The sequence below is a fragment of the Triticum urartu genome, chromosome 1 (assembly GCF_003073215.2).
Source record: "Triticum urartu cultivar G1812 chromosome 1, Tu2.1, whole genome shotgun sequence".
Taxonomy (NCBI): domain Eukaryota; kingdom Viridiplantae; phylum Streptophyta; class Magnoliopsida; order Poales; family Poaceae; genus Triticum; species Triticum urartu.
The window spans coordinates 547,458,879-547,482,732 of record NC_053022.1 but is presented as its reverse complement, the minus strand read 5'-3'; the positions used below and the strand labels follow the sequence as shown (position 1 = coordinate 547,482,732).

At 43.3% G+C, this 23,854-nt stretch overlaps 1 protein-coding gene and 2 long non-coding RNA genes across 4 annotated transcripts; 2 read left to right on the top strand and 1 right to left on the bottom strand.

Annotated features, from left to right (window-relative positions):
• Nucleotides 1-3,042: 3,042 nt before the first annotated feature.
• On the top strand, nt 3,043-3,828 carry LOC125538792. Its single transcript, XR_007296513.1, has 2 exons — nt 3,043-3,342; nt 3,478-3,828. It is a non-coding gene; the product is annotated as an uncharacterized LOC125538792 (long non-coding RNA).
• A 2,712-nt stretch (nt 3,829-6,540) lies between these two features.
• LOC125528781 lies at nt 6,541-15,804 on the top strand. 2 transcript variants are annotated; one of them, XR_007292474.1, is made up of 3 exons: nt 6,541-7,030; nt 7,765-7,913; nt 15,176-15,804. It is a non-coding gene; the product is annotated as an uncharacterized LOC125528781 (long non-coding RNA). The 2 variants fall into 2 exon arrangements; XR_007292470.1 differs by lacking the exon at nt 15,176-15,804 and having other exon boundaries at nt 7,765-8,250.
• Nucleotides 8,707-10,877, bottom strand: LOC125528770 (extensin-like). The gene has a single exon (XM_048693211.1). The coding sequence runs from the start codon at nt 10,771-10,773 to the stop codon at nt 8,947-8,949; it is 1,827 nt and encodes a 608-aa protein (XP_048549168.1). The 5' UTR covers nt 10,774-10,877; the 3' UTR covers nt 8,707-8,946.
• Nucleotides 15,805-23,854: the final 8,050 nt, after the last annotated feature.

The window sequence follows — 23,854 nt, the reverse complement described above, 5'->3', positions numbered from 1 at the left end:
GCATACTTTAACCCCCAACTTCAATACTATCTGCATTATTACAACTCCTAACTCTTAAAACCGGCCAGGATTGAACCCTCCCCTCCCTACGTTAGCAAAAAAAATTCTAGAAAAAAAATGTAAAATCCAGGAAAAAAAGTTTTGCAGAATGAAAGAAAACTATAAAATCAAAAAATAAATTTCAGAATTCTGGAAAATCGGAAAAAAATGAGGTTGTTTTCTAAAAATTCTGAAGGAAAAAGTTCAAAATTCTGTAAAAATTGCAAAATCGGAAAAAAGTTTCGGGGCTATTTTCTGAAAATTATGGAAAAAAGTAAACTGTATACAAACTTTTTCCTTGGTTTTTTTATTTTACTGATTTGCTTTTTGGAAATTTTGATTTTTTTGCTGACTGGACATGTTGGTGAATGGGTCAAAATTGGTCAATGGGGAGTGGATGGTTGAATCCTAGCCGGTTTTAAGAGTTCGGGGTTGTAATGCAAACGATATTAGAGTTGGGGGTTGTAAATCTCTACTCCTAAAAGGGGAGTTGGTAGGCTGATACGCACAGTTTATTTTCGTCTCCATGATGCCAATTCAATTCAATTACGTAAACATTAGGTAATTAAGAATTCATAAGTCACATTATATGTGAGACAACCTTCTTAAAAGACAGATGGAAGGACATTAATTAGAGAGGAAATCAATTCCATGTTTATATTAGTTAGGACATTAGTTTCATGTTAATTATATGGTTGCATTTTTACGTTATATATGATAGAATATTAATTGCATGCTAAACATTTTGAGCGTTCATGGAGCAACCTAGGTCGTTGGGATGATATTGTTAGGAGATTAATTGGATTTGTCTTTTTTTTGTTTTTTGTATTGATATTGTTCGATGGCGAATGGTGCGAGCGGTCGAGTCAGGAGCGCCATGTGATGGGGGCGGGCATGGCGGGCCGACAACGCATGTTTGTTGGCGGCGACACGAGCATGGGGATACGATGCAGATAGAGGTTTCTTTTATGGTGTTATGAAAATTCCGGCCGATGTGATGATTTTATTTTCTAATTAAGGTGCAATGATTCCTATCAAGGTGTTGTGGAGATGATTAAAATTAATTACTCCCTCCATCCCATATGTAAATGTCTTACATTATGGGATAGATGAAGTAGTAAATATGTGAATTTGATGTGATACAATATGAGGGTAATTCGGTCCATTGATGGATGATGAATATATGGTTGAGATACAATATTTCTACCTTAACTCGTTTGTTTAATAGTAATGGAAATGGAGATAGACATCATTATGTTTACTATTGAATCACAATCACAATTTTTCCTTTAATAATAACGAAGCAGAGATGTGCATTTTTTTTCCAAAACGATAAATGCCACACGTGTGGCATGAAGTAACACCGTCCTGGCGTTTTTACAACTAAAATTGTCATTAAAAAAATCCCGAAAAACTAAAACTTGTCATGCTTCACAACTAAAGTTGCCATCAAAAAACGTCAGGCGAAAATGTTTCCCGCCACACGTGTGACCCTTACCAAGGTCCTTCTTTTTTGTTAGTCTATAACAAACCAAATAATCATGAGTGGACATGCGGCCACGCGGGGTCGGTATCCACACCGCATGTTGCCGCGTGATTCGTACAAACTGAATACCCACAGGCAGTATAATGATTTCCGTCTCACCATATAGCATTCAGTATAGCGTGTATTTGCATCTGACACATGCAGCATGTCAGTTGCATCTGACACATGCAATTAACCACTCACCCATTACAACGGCTATCTGCAGCATGCTCCTCTCCTTTCTCCTCTTTAAATCACTCTGGCCTTCTTCTTCTTCCCCTGCCCAATTTTGTTCCACTCTATTCTCTCTCTCTCTCTCACACACACACACGCGCGCGCGCGCAAGCACACGCACACACGCGCACACACGCACACACGCACACACACACTTGCATTTTTACGTTATATATGATAGAATATTAATTGCATGCTAAACATTTTGAGCGTTCATGAAGCAACCTAGGTCGTTGGGATGATATTGTTCGGAGATTAATTGGATTTGTCTTTTTTTAGTTTTTTGTATTGATATTGTTCGATGGCGAATGGTGCGAGCGGTCGAGTCAGGAGCGCCATGTGATGGGGGCGGGCATGGCGGGCCGACAACGCATGTTTGTTGGCGGCGACACGAGCATGGGGATACGATGCAGATAGAGGTTTCTTTTATGGTGTTATGAAAATTCCGGCCAATGTGATGATTTTATTTTCTAATTAAGGTGCAATGATTCCTATCAAGGTGTTGTGGAGATGATTAAAATTAATTACTCCCTCCATCCCATATGTAAATGTCTTACATTATGGGATAGATGAAGTAGTAAATATGTGAATTTGATATGATACAATATGAGAGTAATTCGGTCCATTGATGGATGATGAATATATGGTTGAGATACAATATTTCTACCTTAACTCGTTTGTTTAATAGTAATGGAAATGGAGATAGACATCATTATGTTTACTATTGAATCGCAATCACAATTTTTCCTTTAATAATAACGGAGCAGAGATGTGCATTTTTTTTTCCAAAACGATAAGTGTCACACGTGTGGCATGAAGTAACACCATCCTGGCGTTTTTATAACTAAAATTGTCATTAAAAAAACCCCGAAAAACTAAAACTTGTCATGCTTCACAACTAAAGTTGCCATCAAAAAACGTCAGGCGAAAATGTTTCCCGCCACACATGTGACCCTTACCAAGGTCCTTCTTTTTTGTTAGTATATAATAAACCGAATAATCATGAGTGGACATGCGACCACGCGGGGTCGGTATCCACACCGCATGTTGCCGCATGATTCGTGCAAACTGAATACCCACAGGCAGTATAATGATTTCCGTCTCACCATATAGCATTCAGTATAGCGTGTATTTGCATCTGACACATGCAATTAACCACTCACCCATTACAACGGCTATCTGCAGCATGCTCCTCTCCTTTCTCCTCTTTAGATCACTCTGGCCTTCTTCTTCTTCCCCTGCCCAATTTTCTTCCACTCTATTTTCTCTCTCTCTCTCTCTCTCTCACACACACACACACACGCGCGCACACGCACACGCACACACGCACACACGCACACACGCGCACACGCACACTTTCTAGCATCGAATCGACCCCTTCCGCAACCATGTGTTCATCCATGTCCCAGGCTAGCTCTCCACCACCTTCATCCGTCATGTCCAATAGTTTGCACGTCTCCCTCTCATCACTCTTGCTGCTCTGGTTCATTTCGGGCACTGCCCTCAACCCGGGGAGGAACTTCTACAAGTGTGATTGCCATGTTGTGAGTTCATATTCGATCTTTCAATCCATTTCGTGCACTGACGAGGCTGAAAAAATGGGGTGCAGGTTCTGGAAGTGGGAACTACATAAGTTCTTCTCATATTGCAGTCAACTGTCTACCTTGTTTACCTTTCAGATTCTCGAAGATAATCAAGCTTTGCTGAAGAAGATAACCATGTTGTGCCTTGCTGATCTGCTCACCAACTGTCTACTTCTTTTACCTTTCAATTTCGACCTTTTCTGGATCCAAGCCAGCAATGCATCAGTCAGTAATGTTTTTTTTCCACCAAGGTCGTTGATGTAGTAATAGCTAGTAATTTAAGTTTGGACCAAGCTACTCAATGCATATCAATGTGCGATCCAGTATTGGCTGGCTGTTTTAACTATTACTCACACTGTAAATCCCTGCCAGCAATCAAGGCACCCACGAATGATTAATGGCTTTCATTTATCAAGCGTATATTAGGAGCAGGTCGTGAACCGTTAATTACACCAGAAGCTTGCACTCTGGCATAATCACACCAACTTTATCCACCCAGCATTGTTCACTTGAAAAGTGTGGTATTTTAATTTCGGCACATGTTTTGAACTCCTGATTAACAACTGAAAATCCTTATATGTATCAGTTTCTAACCGAAAAAATCAGTTGGCTTCATTCTTCATCGTTAACTCTAATCATGAAAGATACAACTTGAATTTTAAAACGCCGGTCCCAAAATGGCTCTCCATCGAGACACACTGCAAAACATCAGGGACGTCATTCATACCGCCATTTACGTGTGCACCACAGCCATTGGCAGTCCATAAATCACAAATGGACAAGCCTTTAATGAGACTCAGCTCCTCTGTGCCCATCAATTTTCCCAGCTCTCGTGTAGTCTGCAGCCCATCATGACACCCAGCTCGCACGCTTGTACCGAAATAAACAAAAAATGACGGAATCAAGGATTTTTTTTATTGACCAACCTGTTGAGCACCGTTTGTGCAGAAGCCATGTCCCAGCCCTCCGTTGTTTTAGCTCTGTTACGTTTCCTCCTTCTGTTTTACTACAGGGCTGGGACTAGAGAGGGTGGTGCTAAATGATCACTGCCCCACGTCAACAGGAATGAAGGCATCTCCAGAACTGTGACGCGCAGTGCTGGCAGACTTGCATGTATTCCTATGAATCATAAATGCGGTACAGCCTGCTCATGTGATGTATATCACGATGTATTCGAAGGACAAACTATTAACGCGACGTGTATTGCCAATGGGGCTATATTAACTAGGAATCACGATGCGCGCACGGACGTCTGGGATAACGGCATCGCGTGGCCGCATGTCCCAAAAATCCGCGTCCATAACAAACGGACGCGAATTTTTGGGACATGGTACCACGTGAGGATGTTATCCTGGTCGACGATTGATGCTAGCGATTCGCATTTAATATAGTGATTAAGTGGATACTGCGACAATACATAGGGATAAGCTAGCAAATACACAACGGTAATACATTTAACGTGGGCCAACTACTGGTGTGTTTATGATCAGGACGCAGGGATGCAGGTTACCATTCAATGCAATTAACGTTCGTGACCTGGCCCGTAGTAAATGAGGCCTGCTCCTAGTTAAATACAAATTACTCACCCAGACTGCACTATGGACCTTTTACTCAACCTAGCACATGGGACCAAGTGTGCTGCTTAAGTGTATGGGTGAGTTTCTGGTTTGTTTCTGCCACAGATCTGGACCTTTTACTCCGCGGGCTACATCATCTGGTTTGTTTCTGCCACAGATCAAAGCCTGGTTGGCATCTTTACAAGTTTGAACTCTGGTAGTTCATCATCCACCTTTTCTCCATCCATCTATATCGTTCTCTGGCCGACTAAAGATTTGTTTTGCAGCATGGAGAATGCAGGTTCTGGCTGTGGGAATGAACAGGGAGTAGACCATTCTCGTGGCTTATGAACTTTTTCATCCTGTGCATCGTGGCCATCGTCCTGTTGTTTGTCCACAGCAACTGAAGCATAACCCTACTGCAAAAAGATGGTCGTCGTCATTATTTAGCACTGAACCCATTAGACCATCTGATATCTAGTACCAGTATTTATTTCCTGCACCATCTAGTAGGCTTTGCGTCTCCATGTACCGCGTATTCATTTCCGTCGAGCAGCTAACCATGCAAGTCTAATTTAAATCATCAATGAAAACGCACCAAATCAGCAGGGAGTAGACCCACATAATACGTGCCCCATTCAAGCCGCCGATATAAATATCTGACGCACGGCCTTTAATTTAGTCATTTAATTGGCAGCCAAGGCAGCGTAAATGCCTCTGACAGCCATTAAGCTACCTAGGAGGGATTAATGGGCAATTGGACATACAGATGATGTCAAACCACCGCTCATGGTAAGGTCAAACAAAAGAAACAGATATGAGATGTGATCGTGTAGTGCCATATGCCCATACCTAAGAATCAACCACACGTGATCGATTTGAGACTGACAAGATAACCTCTGCATTTATGTGCACGCCGAAGCCAATTTTCTGGTGTTCTTCTACTTTCCAGGGATCCAGCTTGAAGACGGGCTACATTACTGACATACAGAGAGAGAGAGAGAGAGAGAGAGAGAGGAGAGAGAGAGAGAGAGAGAGAGCAGGGTGACGATGCTTATGGGCGGGTGCGTCACGATGTGTAAATATCACCCAGCTTACAGGCACGGGGCATAGCTAATGGACATGGCAGCATGCAGTGAGCACCCCGCTCCTGAACTCTCCACCAAAACAGTCGACATGCTAAGGTACGAACAGGATGAGTAGACGTCAGCGTGTTCGGTAATACCTATAAATAAACAAAAGATGCATGATCAAATACAATGTCAAGATGCTAACCCGTTTCCGTTGAAGCCATTTTCTCTTATTCTGCTGCTTTTCCACAAGCTACAGCTTGAAGACGAGCTACAATGCATAGCACGAGCGAGGCGGTGTTATTGGACGACAGCCCCACACCCAGAGCAGTTATTGACCGACTCAACCTGTGTGCTCAGTCGCTATCGGACAAGCGAGTATTCATACAATGATAAATGACACCTGGCCCACTACTCCGAGGTATACCACGACGTATTCTTGTTGAACAGCAAATAACGCGTCAGGTATTGCGCAACGCCCTATAATAAGTAGTAATCATGATGTGCATCCAAACGGCCGAGATAACGGCATCGTGTGCCACCATGTCCCAAAAATTCACGTCCTTCCGCAAAAGAAAAACAAAGTTTGATTTTTGAAGGTATGTATATGTATCTGTATCCGAAGACTCTGGCAGTTGGAGTAGTTAGAGGAAATAAACGATTCCCTGCTAGTAGAATTCAGACTTCGCGCACTCGCCGATGTCTCTCGCCTCTCCTCCCTCCGTCACTCCTCCGCCTGCTCATCTTCCACCTCACCGCCCTCACGCAGCTTGGAGCGCCACGCCGCCCGCGCCGCCGCCACGGAGCGCGCGAGCTGCGGGTCCGGGACGCTCACCACGGAGGACGCGCACCACATGTTCGGCGAATTGCCGCGGCATGACACCTCGCTGTGCTCTCGCCTGCCCGCCGAGGCAAAGGGATGAGGAGGTCGGCGCACGTTCCTGCTGTACCGGAAGGGGATTCTTCTCGATCGGCTGCCATGCACGGCCTCGCCGCCGCCGCCACGCCATGGCCAAGTCTCAGGTCATTACTCATTACTCGTGACCCTGTACCGGCAGGAGATTATTCTCGGTTGCCAAGACCTCGTTTTATGGCAAGTGAACACGCATGAAGTTTTAGACCATTTTATCCTCGACATCCGTTTCATGTCGTTCTAGGCTATTGCCCCTATATTTACTTAGCCAATTCTTCACCATGCCTTTGTAAACGCACTCTCTGCCAAGGTTTTGGTTACCGAATGCGGCAATTTTACCGAAGGGGACTGGTAAATGTGGTTACCACGGTTACCGAGAAATATCGAGAAATACCGAGAATATTTCGAGCGAATTTTGTAGCTGAATTTTGAATTCAAATAAGTGAATGAACGAATATTCGAACCAGAGACCTTTCAAAACAGGAACTAGGTTGCTACTAAACACGCCAGGACCAACTCTCGTGGCATTAATTAGATCCTACGTACTTTATAGTAAATCGAGTGTTTAAATTCAAAAATTTCAAAAAGATGGTATTTTTTGCTCGGTATGGCGATTTACCGAGGGGCACGGAAATACGCGGTAACCATGGGAAATCTTGAAATTTCGACCGGTAACCAAAACAGTGCTCTCTGCACAACACAACAATACAGTCATTTAATTGTTATTTTGTTCTTTCTCACATTATAGCTTTCTATTGATTAAGTCTCACAGGCTGTTACTCCCATTGATTCATTCAGCATTGTTACTCCTTAAGGCTTACTATATTATTGATCGTGGTTGCAGCACTCCACCTATATATATGTCTCTGAGGATAAAGGCACTTCTTGGCAAGAGATCATCTAGAATATCCACTCTGCCAAAACCTTCGCCGGATCTCACTCAACAGGAATCTGAGCCAACCATTCATGGCTGAAACCATGCATCTTTCGGAGGTAATGCGTTACATCTTCTGCAAGCAAGACATGTACATTTTGTTGAGATCATCATTGATCCAGTGATTGCTTTGTTATGTGATGTTGGATAGTCGCCATCACAGGCCGGCTCACTTCTTGTGCACCTCACTTGATCTTCCTGGAATTGTCTCTCATGTCTATGTGAAGTATTTTATACTGGTCCCTCGCCCTATATATGGCTACAAGGCAAAATAGAAATTGTTCTCTACAACGGTATTGATAATCCATGGTATATTATAAACATATGTTCCTGCCAATGGAACCTCTTGGCACTCTTAATTTTGTGCATAAACCTGGTCCTGCTTGCTTCATGCTATTCGGTTATAACCTATCAATAATTATTTCTGTCTTGCTGTAGTTGAATTCTTGTTCTGTTATTTAGTGCACTTGCGCTTGTGGTTCTTCAGTGGATCATGTCAATGCAACCTCTTTGCACACTTGCATCTGCGTGGTTGCTGTGTAAACTACATCTGGCAGTTGACTCCAACTTATTTTTTGTGGTCTCTGTTGGCTGGCATTGTGCTAGCTTTTACCTCTGTGCCAGGGGAAGCTTCCTTTTTGGTGGTTGTAAGGATTTGCTTGTTGTATGCTACGTGTTGTTAATATTTGAGCTTGTTCAATTTTCTTTAAGCTTTTAAATTGGGGACGAAGGGCAAGGATCTGGACGTCCAGGTGAACGGTGAACAGTGAACAATTAACTACAGATAAGCAAACAACTTTAATAAGAATTACAAGGCAACCATCAAAATAACAGTACAGTGAAGCGCGCTTATGCTTTGAGTTATATGATTATATCTCCAGCCATATTTTGTAAATTTAAGGCAATTTTAATGAGAACAAAACATAAATTTATCACTGAAATCAGAACATATAGTTGGATATCAAGCCCCTCAAAGCTACAAAGATCAACTAATCCATGCAGGCGCACGTTGACCACAAAATGTCTATATATCTTCTCCCTAGAAATGCCATGCATGGTCGATAGCTGGATAATCTTGTTTCCACCATGTGCTTAGTATCCTACAAATTTGAGCCAATATACTTTCCATTCTTCATCTGGTGACCCAGGCACACCCCATAGGAGCACATGATACTTGCCGACCTTCTTATATCCATCTGCTACTTTTATCACAAGAAAGTAGTTGTTGCCCTTTCCAGCGGGTTGCATGCTCACATATAGCACATCAACAAGGGAGTTGTCCTTCTTGTTTACCAACTTGAACACCACAAAGCGCCCGATTTGCCAGTATAGGGCGTCATGAAAGTTCTGAACTTGCACCCATCCATTGCCAGTAGGGGCACCAGGTGGCGGTGCTGTTGCTGAGGGAGTAAGTGGTGTTGGTGCCGATGCCGGTGGTGGGGCATTACCTTGATAGGTCGGAGGTGTGGCAGGGGGACTAAATTGTGGTGGCGGTGGTGGTTGGTTAACTTGGTACGTCGGAGGTGTTGCCGGTGGACTAGACATAGGCAATGGTGAAGTAGATGGAGGAGGTACGCTAGTAGTTGGTGCTATCGCTGGTGGACTCAATGGTGGTGGTGGAGGACTAGCTAAAGCTGTCGGTGGCGGACTATATGATGGTGGAGGTGGAGGGGATTGGTCATCAGCTTGGTATGCTGGAGGTGTAGCAGGGGGACTAGACAAAGGTGGTGTGGCAATGGATGGAACAGGTGGTGTACTCGATGATGGTGGTGGAGGACTTGATAGAGCTACTGGTGGACTAGATGGTGGTGGTGATGGACTTTGCTCATCGGTTGAGTCCGTTGGAGGTGTTGCCGGTGGGCTAGACATAGGCGATGGGTAACTAGATGGAGGGGATGCACTAGTGGTTGGGGCTATTGCTGGTGGACTCAATGGTGGTGGAGGAGGACTAGCTAAAGCTGATGGTGGCGGACTGTATGATGGTGGATGTGGAGGGGACTGGTCATCACCTTGGTACGTTGGAGGTGTAGCAAGAGGACTAGACAAAGGTGGTGTGGCAATGGATGGAGCCGGTGGTGTACTCGATGATGGTGGTGGAGGACTTGATAGAGCTACTGGTGGACTAGATGGTGGTGGTGATGGAGTTTGCTCATCAGTTGAGTCCGTTGGAGGTGTTGCTGGTGGACTAGACATAGGCGATGGGTAAGTAGATGGAGGAGGTGCGCTAGTGGTTGGGGCTATTGCTGGTGGAGTCAATGGTGGTGGAGGAGGACTAGCTAAAGCTGACGGTGGCGGGCTGTATGATGTTGGATGTGGAGGGGACTGGTCATCACCTTGGTACGTTGGAGGTGTAGCAGCGGGGCTAGACAAAGGTGGTGTGGCAATGGATGGAGACGGTGGTGTACTCAATGATGGTGGTGGAGGACTTGATAGAGCTACTGGTGGACTAGATGATGGTGGTGGTGGAGTTTGCTCATCAGTTGGAGGTGTTGCTGGTGGACTAGACATAGGCGATGGGGGAGTAGATGGAGGAGGTGCGCTAGTGGTTGGTGCTATTGCTGGTGGACTCAGTGGTGATGGTGGTGGAGGACTAGCTAAAGCTGATGGCGGAGGACTATATGATGGTGGAGGTGGAGGGGACTGGTCATTAGCTTGGTACGTTGGAGGTGTAGCAGGGGGACTAGCCAAAGGTGGTGTGGTGATGGATGGAGCCGGTGGTGTACTCGATGACGGTGGTGGAGGACTTGATAGAGTTGCTGGTGGACTGGATGCTGGTGGTGATGTAGGAGGTTCCTCATCAGTTGAGTCTGTTGGAGGTGTAGCAGGTGGGCTAGAGGGAGGTGGTTGAGTAGTTGGAGCTATTGGTGGGGGGCTAAATGACGACGATGGTGGAGGAGGCTGATCATTAGTCGGGTTCATAGGAGGTGCCACAGTTGGGCTTGATGGAGGTGGTGAGGGAATGGCAGGGGAATTTAATGTAGGTGGTGGCGATTCATCATTAGGTTCCGTAGGATGGAGGCGTAACAGGGGGATTAGATGGAGGTGTTGGTGGGGTGGCTGGAGCTAGTGGTGGGGGGCTAGATGACGTCGTTGGTGGAGGAGGTTGATCATTAGTCGGGTTCATTGGAGGTAAGGTTGGTGGGCTTGATGGAGGTGGTGAGAGAATGGACGGAGGATTCAATGGAGGTGGTGGCGGTTGATCGTTAGGTTCGTAGGATGGAGGCGTAACAGGGGGACTAGATGAAGGTGTTGGTGGGGTCGCTGGAGCTAGTGGTGGGGGGCTAGATGACGTCGTTGGTGGAGGAGGCTGATCATTAGTCGGGTTCATTGGAGGTGCCGCAGGCGCACTAGATGGAGGTGGTGGGGGAATGGGCGAAGGATTCAATGGAGGCGGTGGCGATTGATCATTAGGTTCGTAGGTTGGAGGTGTAACAGAGGGATTGATTGCTAGGTTGGTAGGGTGGAGGTGCAGTAGGAGGACTAGTTTCTGATGGAGGTGGAGGTGATGGAGTCATGGGTGGTGAATAGGACGGGGATGGCGGTGGTGATGGCGAACCATTACCTTGGTTTGGGGAAGGCCCAGGCGATGACGGTGTTGTCTCTTCATCATCGCACTCCTTTTCTGGTGGTCCTCGACCATCATTGTCATGGTTTTTTGGACCATGTCCGGGCTTAGGGCATTTGGGTTTTTTCACCGGCCCTACACCATTTGATTTATGATCATCACCGGCATGGGAATCCTTCCCATTTCCAACCGAAGAGCCCTTGTCATCGGCTTGGGATACATGGGCAGCTAGGACAAGAATCAGGAGGGAAAGTACTACAATGGGCAGTGATCTCATTGTAGGATGAAAACGCTAAGCGTAAACACCTACCAGAGAGCTGTTTTTGTTTGGCTTATGGGTTTGTCCAGAATGGGCAGCAATGCCAGCCATTTATAGTGGTGTTAACCTCGGTAATGGCTATGTTTCGCTAGATCTGACTTTGTAGAAGCTTCTGACACTGTCACGCACTGCACCGGCCTGCATTTGTTAATTCTTAGGTCAGCTCCTCGCAACCAGCCCGCATTTGTTTCATGTCAGATAAAAGAGGGAGAAAGAATCATCAAGCAGTATAACTCACTGGGTTTCTCTGATAATTTTATTTCGTTGACATTGTATAGGCTCCATGGTTCTCCGTGCACAGCATCTTAGCCTAGATTGCAGGGCCATGCATGGAACTAATTAATGCCTCACTGGTGGTAATGGGTTGGCCATGAGAGGCAGAGCTTGGGAGGCGTGGGCAGATTCCAAATGGAGCAGGCAAAAATTGTCAGGTGCCCTAGTTGAGCTGATTAGCAGCATAGCACAGCACCGCTGCACACGATCTAGTTGACTTCAGAGATACTCCAGTTGGCTAGCAGTGTCAGATCTGTAGCAGCAGTGCGGCGCACACATCAAATGGACGGGAGAGCTACCAAGCTGTGAGCTTTCATGGGCAGCACTGGAACCCAGGAAGCCCGGCCGATCAAAAGTCGCATCTCTCCATGTGAAGCTCCCTGCTTCTCATATCTCTAGGCAGACTTTGGATCCAGTTGATCTGACGTTGTCGATTACTAGATTCACAGGTGGTACGTGTGACCATGCACGCAATGTTGCATATGGGTGGTAGTATCGACGCCACAGCTTAGTAAGAACTCATGACCTGAAAATTATGTGAGATGGGCACATATATTATACCAGGAGGCAACAAGAATCTCAACTTATTTAAAAAATTGGAAACTGCTCCTGCAGACCTGCACCAGATCAGCTCGGCTGCTGTACATGTCAGCATCCCAAGCAAGACAGATCTCATTGATTCTCATTCCTATGCTGATCCTCTTTTCTTCTCGTCGGTGCAAAAGCTAGACCTACATCAACAGTTACATTGTTGCCCAATGCTAATTTGACAGAGTGGAAACTTAATCGTTCAAGATGCCTTTGGGTAGAAAGTAGATGAACATGGCAAACTGAAAGTGTAAGAAATATTCACTTTCTTTTCTAGAATACGTTGTGAGGAGACGCATCACATTGCATAGGAGTGCCGAGAGGCATTCAACGCCTTTGCTAACATAACACCAATACAAAGAGAGGCCCGCTGTCTAGAATCGCTAGCTCTAGCGAAATCAAGGGGTTTTCGCAAGCTGCGTGTCTCAGGTTGCATACAAGAATAAGTTTAATTTGTTCCTTCACCAGTCTGATATCCTAGATATGTCTTGATTTACATATACCCGGTGGTGTTAGGAGCATATATTTAATTACCAGGCATCCTGCATTTAGTCCTTGAGATGTTCTGAAGTGGCACAGGACGGAACATAAGCGCACAAGTATACTATGCAACCATGTTTGGTACAAAAAAATGCTCAATAAATTCAACTTATTTGTGCTTGATTTGTTCTGCTTGTTTTTTTGCCACCAGCGTGGCTGATTGAGAAGGGTTTTTTTTTATGTAAATGTGCATACCAAGCAATGTACTGCAAATAACTGTAAAATCGACCTAAATCCACTATGTGTTGCGGATGCCATTTTCAGGAATACTAGTTCCCATTTAACTACGATCTAGCTGACCTCCTGACCTCTAGTTCCGATTTCAGGAATACTAGTTCCCGTTTCAGGAATACTAGTTCACAATGTTCTGCTAGCCTCCTGACCTCTTGTTCCCTATGTTATTTCTAGCTGCTAAATGTCATGGTGCAGTTGTTCCATATGTTCTTTTTATTCCTCTTCGGTCAGGAAGGTCATGCGTTCTGGCATGCTCCTTGGTTATTTTCATTTCGGAGTGGCTAGTTTCTGCTCAGTCCTGTTTGTATTTTAGAATAGTCTGTTAAACATAAATGTAGATGTTCTGCTTTGTGCAACATCTGTTAGGTATGGTGTTAGATATTCTTCTTTAAATTACTGCAGATTTAATGTTCTTTTATTTTCCGATGTATTGCTTTAAAGAACATGGCCTTAAAGGGTGTGGGTTTAAAATTCTTCAAATACGAATACTTCAGTGAGTGCTCCAAAATTACCTTTTTTTGTACATCTACTTATCTTGTCGCCATCATTGGTCATTTCTAATATATTTTATTGATATTCAGAGAATACTTAGTTTATGTACTACATGCTGGACGAAAATAATTTTCATATATGAACATATCATGGCTAATTGGTAATTTTGCTTCATGTTGGATGCTTTTTTGACCTTCTGGGAGATATGATATGAGAAAGTGTTTCAAGCTTTCAACCTCTGTCCATTAAGTTTATATATAGACTACTACTCTATGAAGATATGAGAGTGAATGCCATGCGATACAGCTTAACCTTGCTAACTGTACTCTGAACCGAGCCTGCCTTTTGTCTCTCGGGATGGTAAAATTTCACCGGTACATATATCACAAGTGAAACTGAACTTGGGAGTTCCTTCCATGTAACAAAATATTTGGTGAGACTTTAGCTAATCACTTCAATTTTTTTCTTAAAATTCTGTTATCATTCTTTGCGCATCATTGTCGGTGTGTTCTGCCTGGCGTGCAGTCACCAGTCCATGAGGGATTCTTCGTGATTTGGGCCTGCGGCGGTCATCCTTAGCCAGGAGAGGATCTCACGCCAAGTCTGCCTGGCAAAGGGGCACTCCAAAAGTTGTACTAAATCAGCGACGATTAATATGGATCAGAGGGAGTATTAAAAAGTTACATTTGGGATGACTAGGTCTTATATCTGATTCTCTCGAACAGTTATGCATGTTAAATATATCATCTGGGAGAATATTTTTCTGTTTTGTGTTCCTTGGTAGGAGCTTCTCACGGCTATATTATTTTTGTGCAACCAAATGTTGGAAGAAATGCTAGAAATGGGAGCATATCTGTTCATTAGGAATTGCCTAGATGTTAGTGAGTTGAATCTTGAAGCTGTATCCATTGGATTGCACTTTTTACCATAGTGAAAATGTGGAGCTACCTGGAAACGTGAGTTCTCTGTTGATATTGGCCAATATTTTCTATGCACATCGCTTTGTTTCGCTATGGCTTGTTTCTTTGAGCCTTTACACGCCTTCCCTAGTTATAGGTTCCAGTTGAAGTTTTGAAGTTCTCGATTTAAATCTCCAATTTGCATTAGGGTGCTAGCAGTCTATGCATGCACATGACGCCACTGCTAGCGCTTGAGTTTTAAATATACGACATATTGTTATGTTATGTATAGCAGTGAGATTACTTAACAGTTAACAGTGAGATACTTAAAAGTGCGTAATGGCCTGCCCACAGAACATGTACAATAATACTGTCCTTGTTCAGTCACTCGTTCTGATTGTCTGTCTGCAGAAAAAGAGAGGAGTTCCTTGTCGATCGATCAACTCATGTTGTTGTACCAGTGATTTTTTTGGAGCCACCTGTACGGATGCATAAACTTGTTCCATATTCGTCAGGTGAGGCCTTGACGACATTTTGCTGTCGTCGGTCGAGCCAAGCGAGCTGGAGGTCGAGGGAGGCGCTGTCACGCTGGACGACCAATGATAACAGCGGTCAGGAATCCAAGTGCTGAAGCGGCATCCTTCATGAGAGGCATTGTCTGCATATTTGTTCTTTAGCGACCCTAGCTGTGAGAAACTGAGAATGCGGGATCGGTACCTTTTTCAGAGAGATTCTGGGGAAGATTTTTACCAATCCTTGCTGCTGCTGATCCTGTTTTGATACCACCTCAGCTCATCGTGGCTTTTATCCTATCTCACTTGGTTGAAACAATTTTGTACTGTAATTACCAGCTGGAGGTTACAGAGTGTTGGTTGAAACGATATTTCTGCCTTCTATAAAGCTGTGGCATGCTCTTGGCGTGCTCTAATTTTTTATTTTTTAACAGCTGGAGGTTCATGCCATCCAGTCCGATGATCAAATGGTATGAGCACTCTGTATAAAAGGCACAATATAAAGTGTTAACAACATTGTTTATTTATAATCTGGTGTTTTTCTGTGATCTACTGTCTGGTTTAACCAATGGAGTCTAAGTGGCAAGTTGTGCTTTCATTGGTAACCAGCTGGTAACAAGCCGCCCCCTCTAAGATCTGGTTCTGCCATCTAGAAAGAAAGAAAAAAGACATGGTTCTGCCAACGCTGAAATTTTGTTGTTGATGCAGTTTCTGAATACTGCATCTTGGTAGAAAGGTTCACTTATTGAAGAGGTTCCCCTAAAAAAAACTTATTGATGAGGTCGCCGGTGCTCAAGGGTGTGTTTGGTTGCCAGCATAACACCCAACCAAGCCCTGGGGATGCAACCCGTTTGGTTACCAGCGCGTGTGGCCGAGCCTGCATAGCACGGTACTCATAGCAGCCCAAGCCTAGCTCTAGAGGAAGTGATCGAATAGATCGTGTCCAACGAGTCAGGCCCGATTGAGGGAAAGGACGGCATGTGGCTGCTGGCGGTTACACACGCGGGCACGAGTGGGAGACGTCATGTTGTTTCCCGAAGTCATGCCATAAATCCCCTGATCTCTATCTCACCGATCACTATCCCTCTCTCCACTATCACCCTCTCTCTCACTGGGGCGGCGGAGGGTATCAGCGGGTCGAAGATCTAGATGGCGAGCACCGACGGTGACCGCCAGCTTCATTACCCCTCCATCATCCCTTCGTTAATGGCGCTAAGCCCTTGTCTGCCTGATTTAGGGATCCATGTACCCACTGATTTGGGTTTAGGGTTAGATTTAGGGTTCACACAACCCGATTAGGGTGTTGATTAAGTGTTTCATACAACTTGATTAGGGTCTGGATATGAGATTCGATTTGGGTGTCCAAGTACGGTTAGATTTGGGTATCTCCATGGGGGTTAGATTAGGGTGTGGATATGGGGTTCGATTGGGGTGTCCAACTCCGATTAGATTTGTGTGTTGATATAGGGCTCGAATTGGTCTTGTCGGCATGAAAACTCTTGATCTTTCTATAGGGGCTTGTCGGCAATGATGATGGCCTTCCTGTCGTGGTAGATGAACATGTTTTCCATGTCGGTTTGAATGTTACTGCCAATCCTTGGCAACTTTTGTAAACACATGGACACCATCTAACGTAAGATCAAACTCAAGACGAACACCGGTTGCACCTAGAAGGTCAAGCTCACAGAGATCAACGGGAGGCTAGCCATGGATCAGGGGTGGGTCGGCTTTGCTGTTTCTCACCAGATCCCGATCGGCTACCTCATCACTTTAAAGGTGATGATCCTGCACACCTTCAAGGTGCCAACCGCACGACGAAGCACTTGCCTTCGCTGTTATTATGACTATTGATATGTCTCCGTCGTATCTACTTTTCCAAAAACTTTTGCCCTTCTTTTGGACTCTAACTTGCATGATTTGAATGGAACTAACCCGGACTGACGTTGTTTTCAGCAGAATTACCATGGTGTTATTTATGTGCAGAAACAAACGTTCTCGGAATGACCCGAAACTTCATGGAGCAACTTTTTGGGAAATATAAAAAATACCTGCAAAAGATGAAGGCCAGGGGGCCCACCACCTGTCCACGAGGGTGGGGGGCGCGCCCCCTACCTCGTGGGCCCCCTGGTGCCCCTCCTACTCCAACTCCAACTCTATATATTGTGTTTCGGGGAGAAAAAAAGCCAGAGAGAAGAATTCATCGCGTTTTACGATACGGAGCCGCCACCAAGCCCTAAAACCTCTCGAGAGGGCTGATCTGGAGTCCGTTCGGGGCTCCAGAGAGGGGAATTCGTCGCCATCGTCATCATCAACCATCCTCCATCACCAATTTCATGATGCTCTCCGCCGTGCGTGAGTAATTCCATCGTAGGCTTGGTGGACGGTGATGGGTTGGATGGGATCTATCATGTAATCGAGTTAGTTTTGTTAGGGTTTGATCCCTAGTATCCACTATGGTCTGAGATTAATGTTGCTATGACTTTGCTATGCTTAATGCTTGTCACTAGGGCCTGAGTGCCATGATTTCAGATCTGAACCTATTATGTTTTCATCAATATATGAGTGTTCTTGATCCTATCTTGCAAGTCTATAGTCACCTATTATGTGTTATGATCCGTTAACCCCGAAGTGACAATAATCGGGATACTTACCGGTGATGACCGTAGTTTGAGGAGTTCATGTATTCACTATGTGTTAATGCTTTGTTTCGGTACTCTATTAAAAGGAGGCCTTAATATCCCTTAGTTTCCGTAAGGACCCCGCTGCCACGGGAGGGTTGGAAAAAAGATGTCATGCAAGTTCTTTTCCATAAGCATGTATGACTATATTCGGAATAAATGCCTACATTGCATTGATGAACTGGAGCTAGTTCTGTGTCACCCTAGGTTATGACTGTTACAAGATGAACCGCATCCGGCATAATTCTCCATCACCGATCCATTGCCTACAAGCTTTCCATATATTGTTCTTCGCTTATTTACTTTTCCATTGATATTGCTATCATCACTACAAAATACCAAAAACATTACTTTTACTACTGTTACCTTTTGCTACCGTTATCACTACTATCATATTACTTTGCTACTAAATACTTTTCTGTAGATACTAAGTTTCCAGGTGTGGTTGAATTGACAACTCAGCTTCTAATACTTGAGAATATTCTTTGGCTCCCCTTGTGTCGAATCAATAAATTTGGGTTGAATACTTTACCCTCGAAAACTGTAGCGATCCCCTATACTTGTGGGTTATCAAGACTATTTTCTGGCGCCGTTGCCGGGGAGCATAGCTCTATTCTTTGAGTCACTTGGGATTTATATCTGCTTATCATTATGAAGAACTTGAGAGATCCAAAAACCAAGATTTATCCATCAACTATGAGGGGAGGTAAGGAACTGCCATCTAGCTCTACACTTGATTCATCTTCTGTTTTGAGTAAGCTTGCGACACCTAAAACTGCTTCTGCTATTCGTTCTGATATGTCGCATGTTATTGATGATGCTACTTCTGCTATACATGATACTTATGATGAAACTACTTCTATGCTTGATACTACTGTGCCACTTGGTGAATTTCTTGATGAACAACTTGCTAGGGCTAGAGAGATTGAAAATATTGAATCTGATAATACTGATGAAAGTGATGATGAAGAATCACTTGTTATTCCTGAGGGTTATATTTTTGATCAAGAAGATTCTTTAGCTATTTTAGCTTGCAAAGATAGATACGAACTTAAGAGGTTATTAGCTAAATGGAACAAGCAATCTCTAAATGCTAGAATGAAACCTGACCCTGCTTTTGCTACTTCACCTATCTGTGTTACCGATAAGGATTATGAATTCTCTGTTGATCCTAATATAATTACTTTGGTTGAATTTGATCCTTTTCATGGCTATGAATCTGAAACTGTTGTGGCACATCTTACTAAATTGAATGATATAGCTGATACGTCTCCAACGTATCTATAATTTTTGATTGCTCCATGCTATATTATCTACTGTTTTGGACTATATTGGGCTTTATTTTCCACTTTTATATTATTTTTGGGACTAACCTATTAACCGGAGGCCCAGCCCAGAATTGTTGTTTTTTACCTATTTCAGTGTTTCAGATAAACGAAATATCAAACAGAGTCCAAATGGAATAAAATCTTCGGGAACGTGATTTTCTCACCGAACGTGATCCAGGAGACTTGGACCTTGCTCCAAGGAACAAAAGAGGCGGTCACAAGGGTGGGCCCCCCTAGGGCGCGCCCCCTGCCTCGTGGGCCCCTCGTTGCTCCTCCGGCGTACTTCTTCCTCCTATATATACACACGTACCCCCAAACGATCAGAACAGGAGCCAAAAACCTAATTCCACCGCCGCAACTTTCTGTATCCACGAGATCCCATCTTGGGGCCTGTTCCGGAGCTCCGCCGGAAGAGGGCCGTCATCACAGAGGGCTTCTACATCATCCTAGCCTCTCCGATGAAGTGTGAGTAGTTTACCTTAGACCTTCGGGTCCATAGTTAGTAGCTAGATGGCTTCTTCTCTCTCTTTGAATATCAATACAAAGTTCTCCCCCTCTCTTGTGGAGATCTATTCGATGTAATCTTCTTTTTGCGGTGTGTTTGTTGAGACCGATGAATTGTGGGTTTATGATCAAGTCTATCTATGAATAATATTTGAATCTTCTCTGAATTCTTTTATGAAAGATTGGTTATCTTTGCAAGTCTCTTCGAATTATCCGTTTGGTTTGGCCAACTAGATTGGTAGTTCTTGCCATGGGAGAAGTGCTTAGCTTTGGGTTCGATCTTGCGGTGTCCTTACCCAGTGACAGAAGGGGCAGCAAGGCACGTATTGTATCGTTGCCATCGAGGATAACAAGATGGGGTTTATTTCATATTGCATGAATTTATCTCTCTACATCATGTCATCTTGCTTAAGGCGTTACTCTGTTTTTAACTTAATACTCTAGATGCATGCTGGATAGCGGTCGATGAGTGGAGTAATAGTAGTAGATGCAGAATCATTTCGATCTACTTGTCACGGACGTGATGCCTATATACATGATCATGCCTAGATATTCTCATAACTATGCTCAATTCTATCAATTGCTCAACAGTAATTTGTTCACCCACCGTAGAATACTTATGCTCTTGAGAGAAGCCACTAGTGAAACCTATGGCCCCCGGGTCTATTCTCATCATATCAATCTCCATCACTTTAATCTTGCTTTGCTTTTTTACTTTGCCTTTACTTTTTACTTTGCATCTTTATACCAAAAATACCAAAAAATATTATATCTATCAGATCTCACTCTCGTAAGTGACCGTGAAGGGATTGACAGCCCCTAATCGCGTTGGTTGCGAGTAGCTATCGCTTTGTGCAGGTACGAGGGACTTGAGCATGGGATCCTACTGGATTGATACCTTGGTTCTCAAAAACTGAGGGAAATACTTACGCTACTCGGCTGCATCATCCCTTCCTCTTCGAGGAAAACCAACGCAAGCTCAAGACGTAGCAAGAAGGATTTCTGGAGCCGTTGCCGGGGAGTCTACGCAAAAAGTCAACATACCAAGTACCCATCACAATCCCTATCTCTCGCATTACATTATTTGCCATTTGCCTCTTGTTTTCCTCTCCCCCCAATTCACCCTTGCCGTTTTATTCGCCCTCTCTCTCCCTATCCTCCCTCTCTATTTGCCTCTTTTTGCCCGTTGCTTTTTGTTTGCTCGTGTGTTAGATTGCTTGCTTGTCGCGATGGCTCAAGATACTACTAAATTGTGTGACTTCACCAATACCAATAATAATTATTTCCTTAGCACTCCGATTGCTCCTCTTACCGATGCTGAGTCTTGTCAAATTAATACTGCTTTGTTGAATCTTGTTATGAAAGATCAATTCGCCGGCCTTCCTAGTGAAGATGCCGCTACTCATCTGAATAGCTTCGTTGATTTATGTGATATGCAAAAGAAAAAAGATGTCAATAATGATGTTGTTAAATTGAAGCTATTTCCTTTTTCGCTTAGAGATCGTGCTAAAGCTTGGTTTTCGTCTTTGCCTAAGAATAGTATTGATTCATGGAACAAGTGCAAAGATGCTTTTATCTCTAAGTATTTTCCTCCCGCTAAGATCATCTCTCTTAGAAACGATATTATGAACTTTAAACAACTTGACCATGAACATGTTGCACAAGCTTGGGAGAGAATGAAATTAATGATACGTAATTGCCCTACTCATGGTTTGAAATTGTGGATGATCATACAAAATTTTTATGCTGGATTGAATTTTGCTTCTAGAAATCTTTTAGATTCGGCCGCGGGAGGCACTTTTATGGAAATCACTTTAGGAGATGCTACTAAACTCCTAGATAATATTATGGTTAATTATTCTCAATGGCATACTGAAAGATCTTCTAATAAAAAAGTGCATGCAATAGAAGAAATTAATGTGTTGAGTGGAAAGATGGATGAACTTATGAAATTATTTGCTACTAAGAGTGTTTCTTCTGATCCTAATGATATGCCTTTGTCTACTTTGATTGAGAATAACAATGAATCTATGGATGTGAATTTTGTTGGTAGGAATAATTTTGGTAACAATGCTTATAGAGGGAATTTTAATCCTAGGCCATATCCTAGTAACCCTTCTAATAATTATGGTAATTCCTACAACAAATCTTATGGAAATTATAATAATATGCCCTCTGAATTTGAGAATAGTGTTAAAGAGTTTATGAATTCATAAAAGAATTTTAATGCTTTTCTTGAGGAGAAATTGCTTAAAGTTGATGATTTGGCTAGAAACGTTGATAGAATTTCTCTTGAGGTTGATTCTTTAAAGCTTATATCTATTCCTCCTAAGCATGATATCAATGAGTCTCTCAAAGCCATGATAATTTCCATTGATGAGTGCAAGGAAAGAACCGCTAGGATGCGTGCTTCCAAAGATGCCTTTATTAAAGCGTGTTCCTCCAATACCCATGAAAATCAAGATGAATATCTAAAAGTTATTGATGTGTCCCCTATTAAATCTTTATTTTGCAATATTAATCTCGATGAAACTGAATATGATCTTCCTTTACCTAGAAGGTGTTCTAAAAATTCGGAGTATTTAGATCTTGATGATGAAATTGATGAAAGTGGGATTGAAAGAAATAAAAATCTAGATGTTGCTAAACCCACTATATTGGATTACAAGGAATTTAATTATGAAAGTTGCTCTTTAATTGATTGTATTTCCTTGTTGCAATCTGTGCTAAATTCTCCATATGCTTATAGTCAAAATAAAGCCTTCACCGAACATATTGTTGATGCCTTGATGCAATCTTATGAAGAAAAACTCGAGTTGAAAGTTTCTATCCCTAGAAAACTCTATGATGAGTGGGAACCAACTATTAAAATTAAAATTAAAGATCATGAGTTTTATGCTTTGTGTGATTTGGGTGCTAGTGTCTCTACTATTCCCAAGACTTTGTGTGATTTACTAGATTTCCGTAATTTTGATGATTGCTCTCTAAACTTGCATCTTGCGGATTACACTATTAAGAAACCTATGGGAAGGATTAATGATGTTCTTATTGTTGCAAATAGGAATTATGTGCCAGTATATTTCATTGTTCTTGATATAGATTGCAATCCTTCTTGCCCTATTATTCTTGATAGACCTTTCCTTAGAACGGTTGGTGCGATTATTGATATGAAGGAAGGGAATATTAGATTTCAATTTCCATTAAAAAAGGGCATGGGTGATAAGTGCAACTATCCCTAGGTGGTTTTGGTAATTCATAACAACATATAGCTCATTGAGCTAATGCTATTCCAAGATATATTTCAGGAAAGCTCAATGATTGGCATGGCATGGATGTGAAAGTGGAACCCTCAAAATGCTAAGGACAAAGGATTGGCTCAAGCTCAAAAGCTCAAGACTCTTCATTTTATATTTTAGTGATCCAAGATCACATTGAGTCTTTAGGAAAAGCCAATACTATCAAGGAGGGATGAGGTGTTGCTTAATGAGCCTCTTGCTTCATGTGCTTAGTGATATGCTCCAAAACCCTCAACTACTTTCCCATATCCACATATGACCTAAACCCTAAGCCAAACTCGGTCCTACCGATTCTTCCTATCCGGCGCCACCGAGTTTCTATGTCATAAGCCACTGCCAAACCCTAGCAATTCGGTCCTACCGATAGGGATCTCGGTCTCACCGAGAGGTCTCGCTCTGAGATGCTTTCCCTTTCAACTCTTTGTTATCCACTAATCAGATAACTTCGGTCTCCCGAAAGAGCGACATTTATAGCAGTTTCGGTCCTATCCAACCGACGCTAATTGCACCTGAATTCCCAATGAACAAACCCAAAAAAAACCTGCGTTTCCCTTTTGTAACTTCCTCGCGGTTCCACGAACAGAGCAGAATCGTGGTGCGCGCCACTCGTAGCTTTGTCGCTTAAACCGACTCTGCATGGTTAGCTCAATATACCAAATTTTAATCTCGTACCAGGTTGCCAGTCCGAGTCTTAGTGTTAGAATGTCGGTCTCACGATTACGGTAGAATGCTCAAATCTGCCACTCAGTAACTCTTGATCGTTCCCATCCAG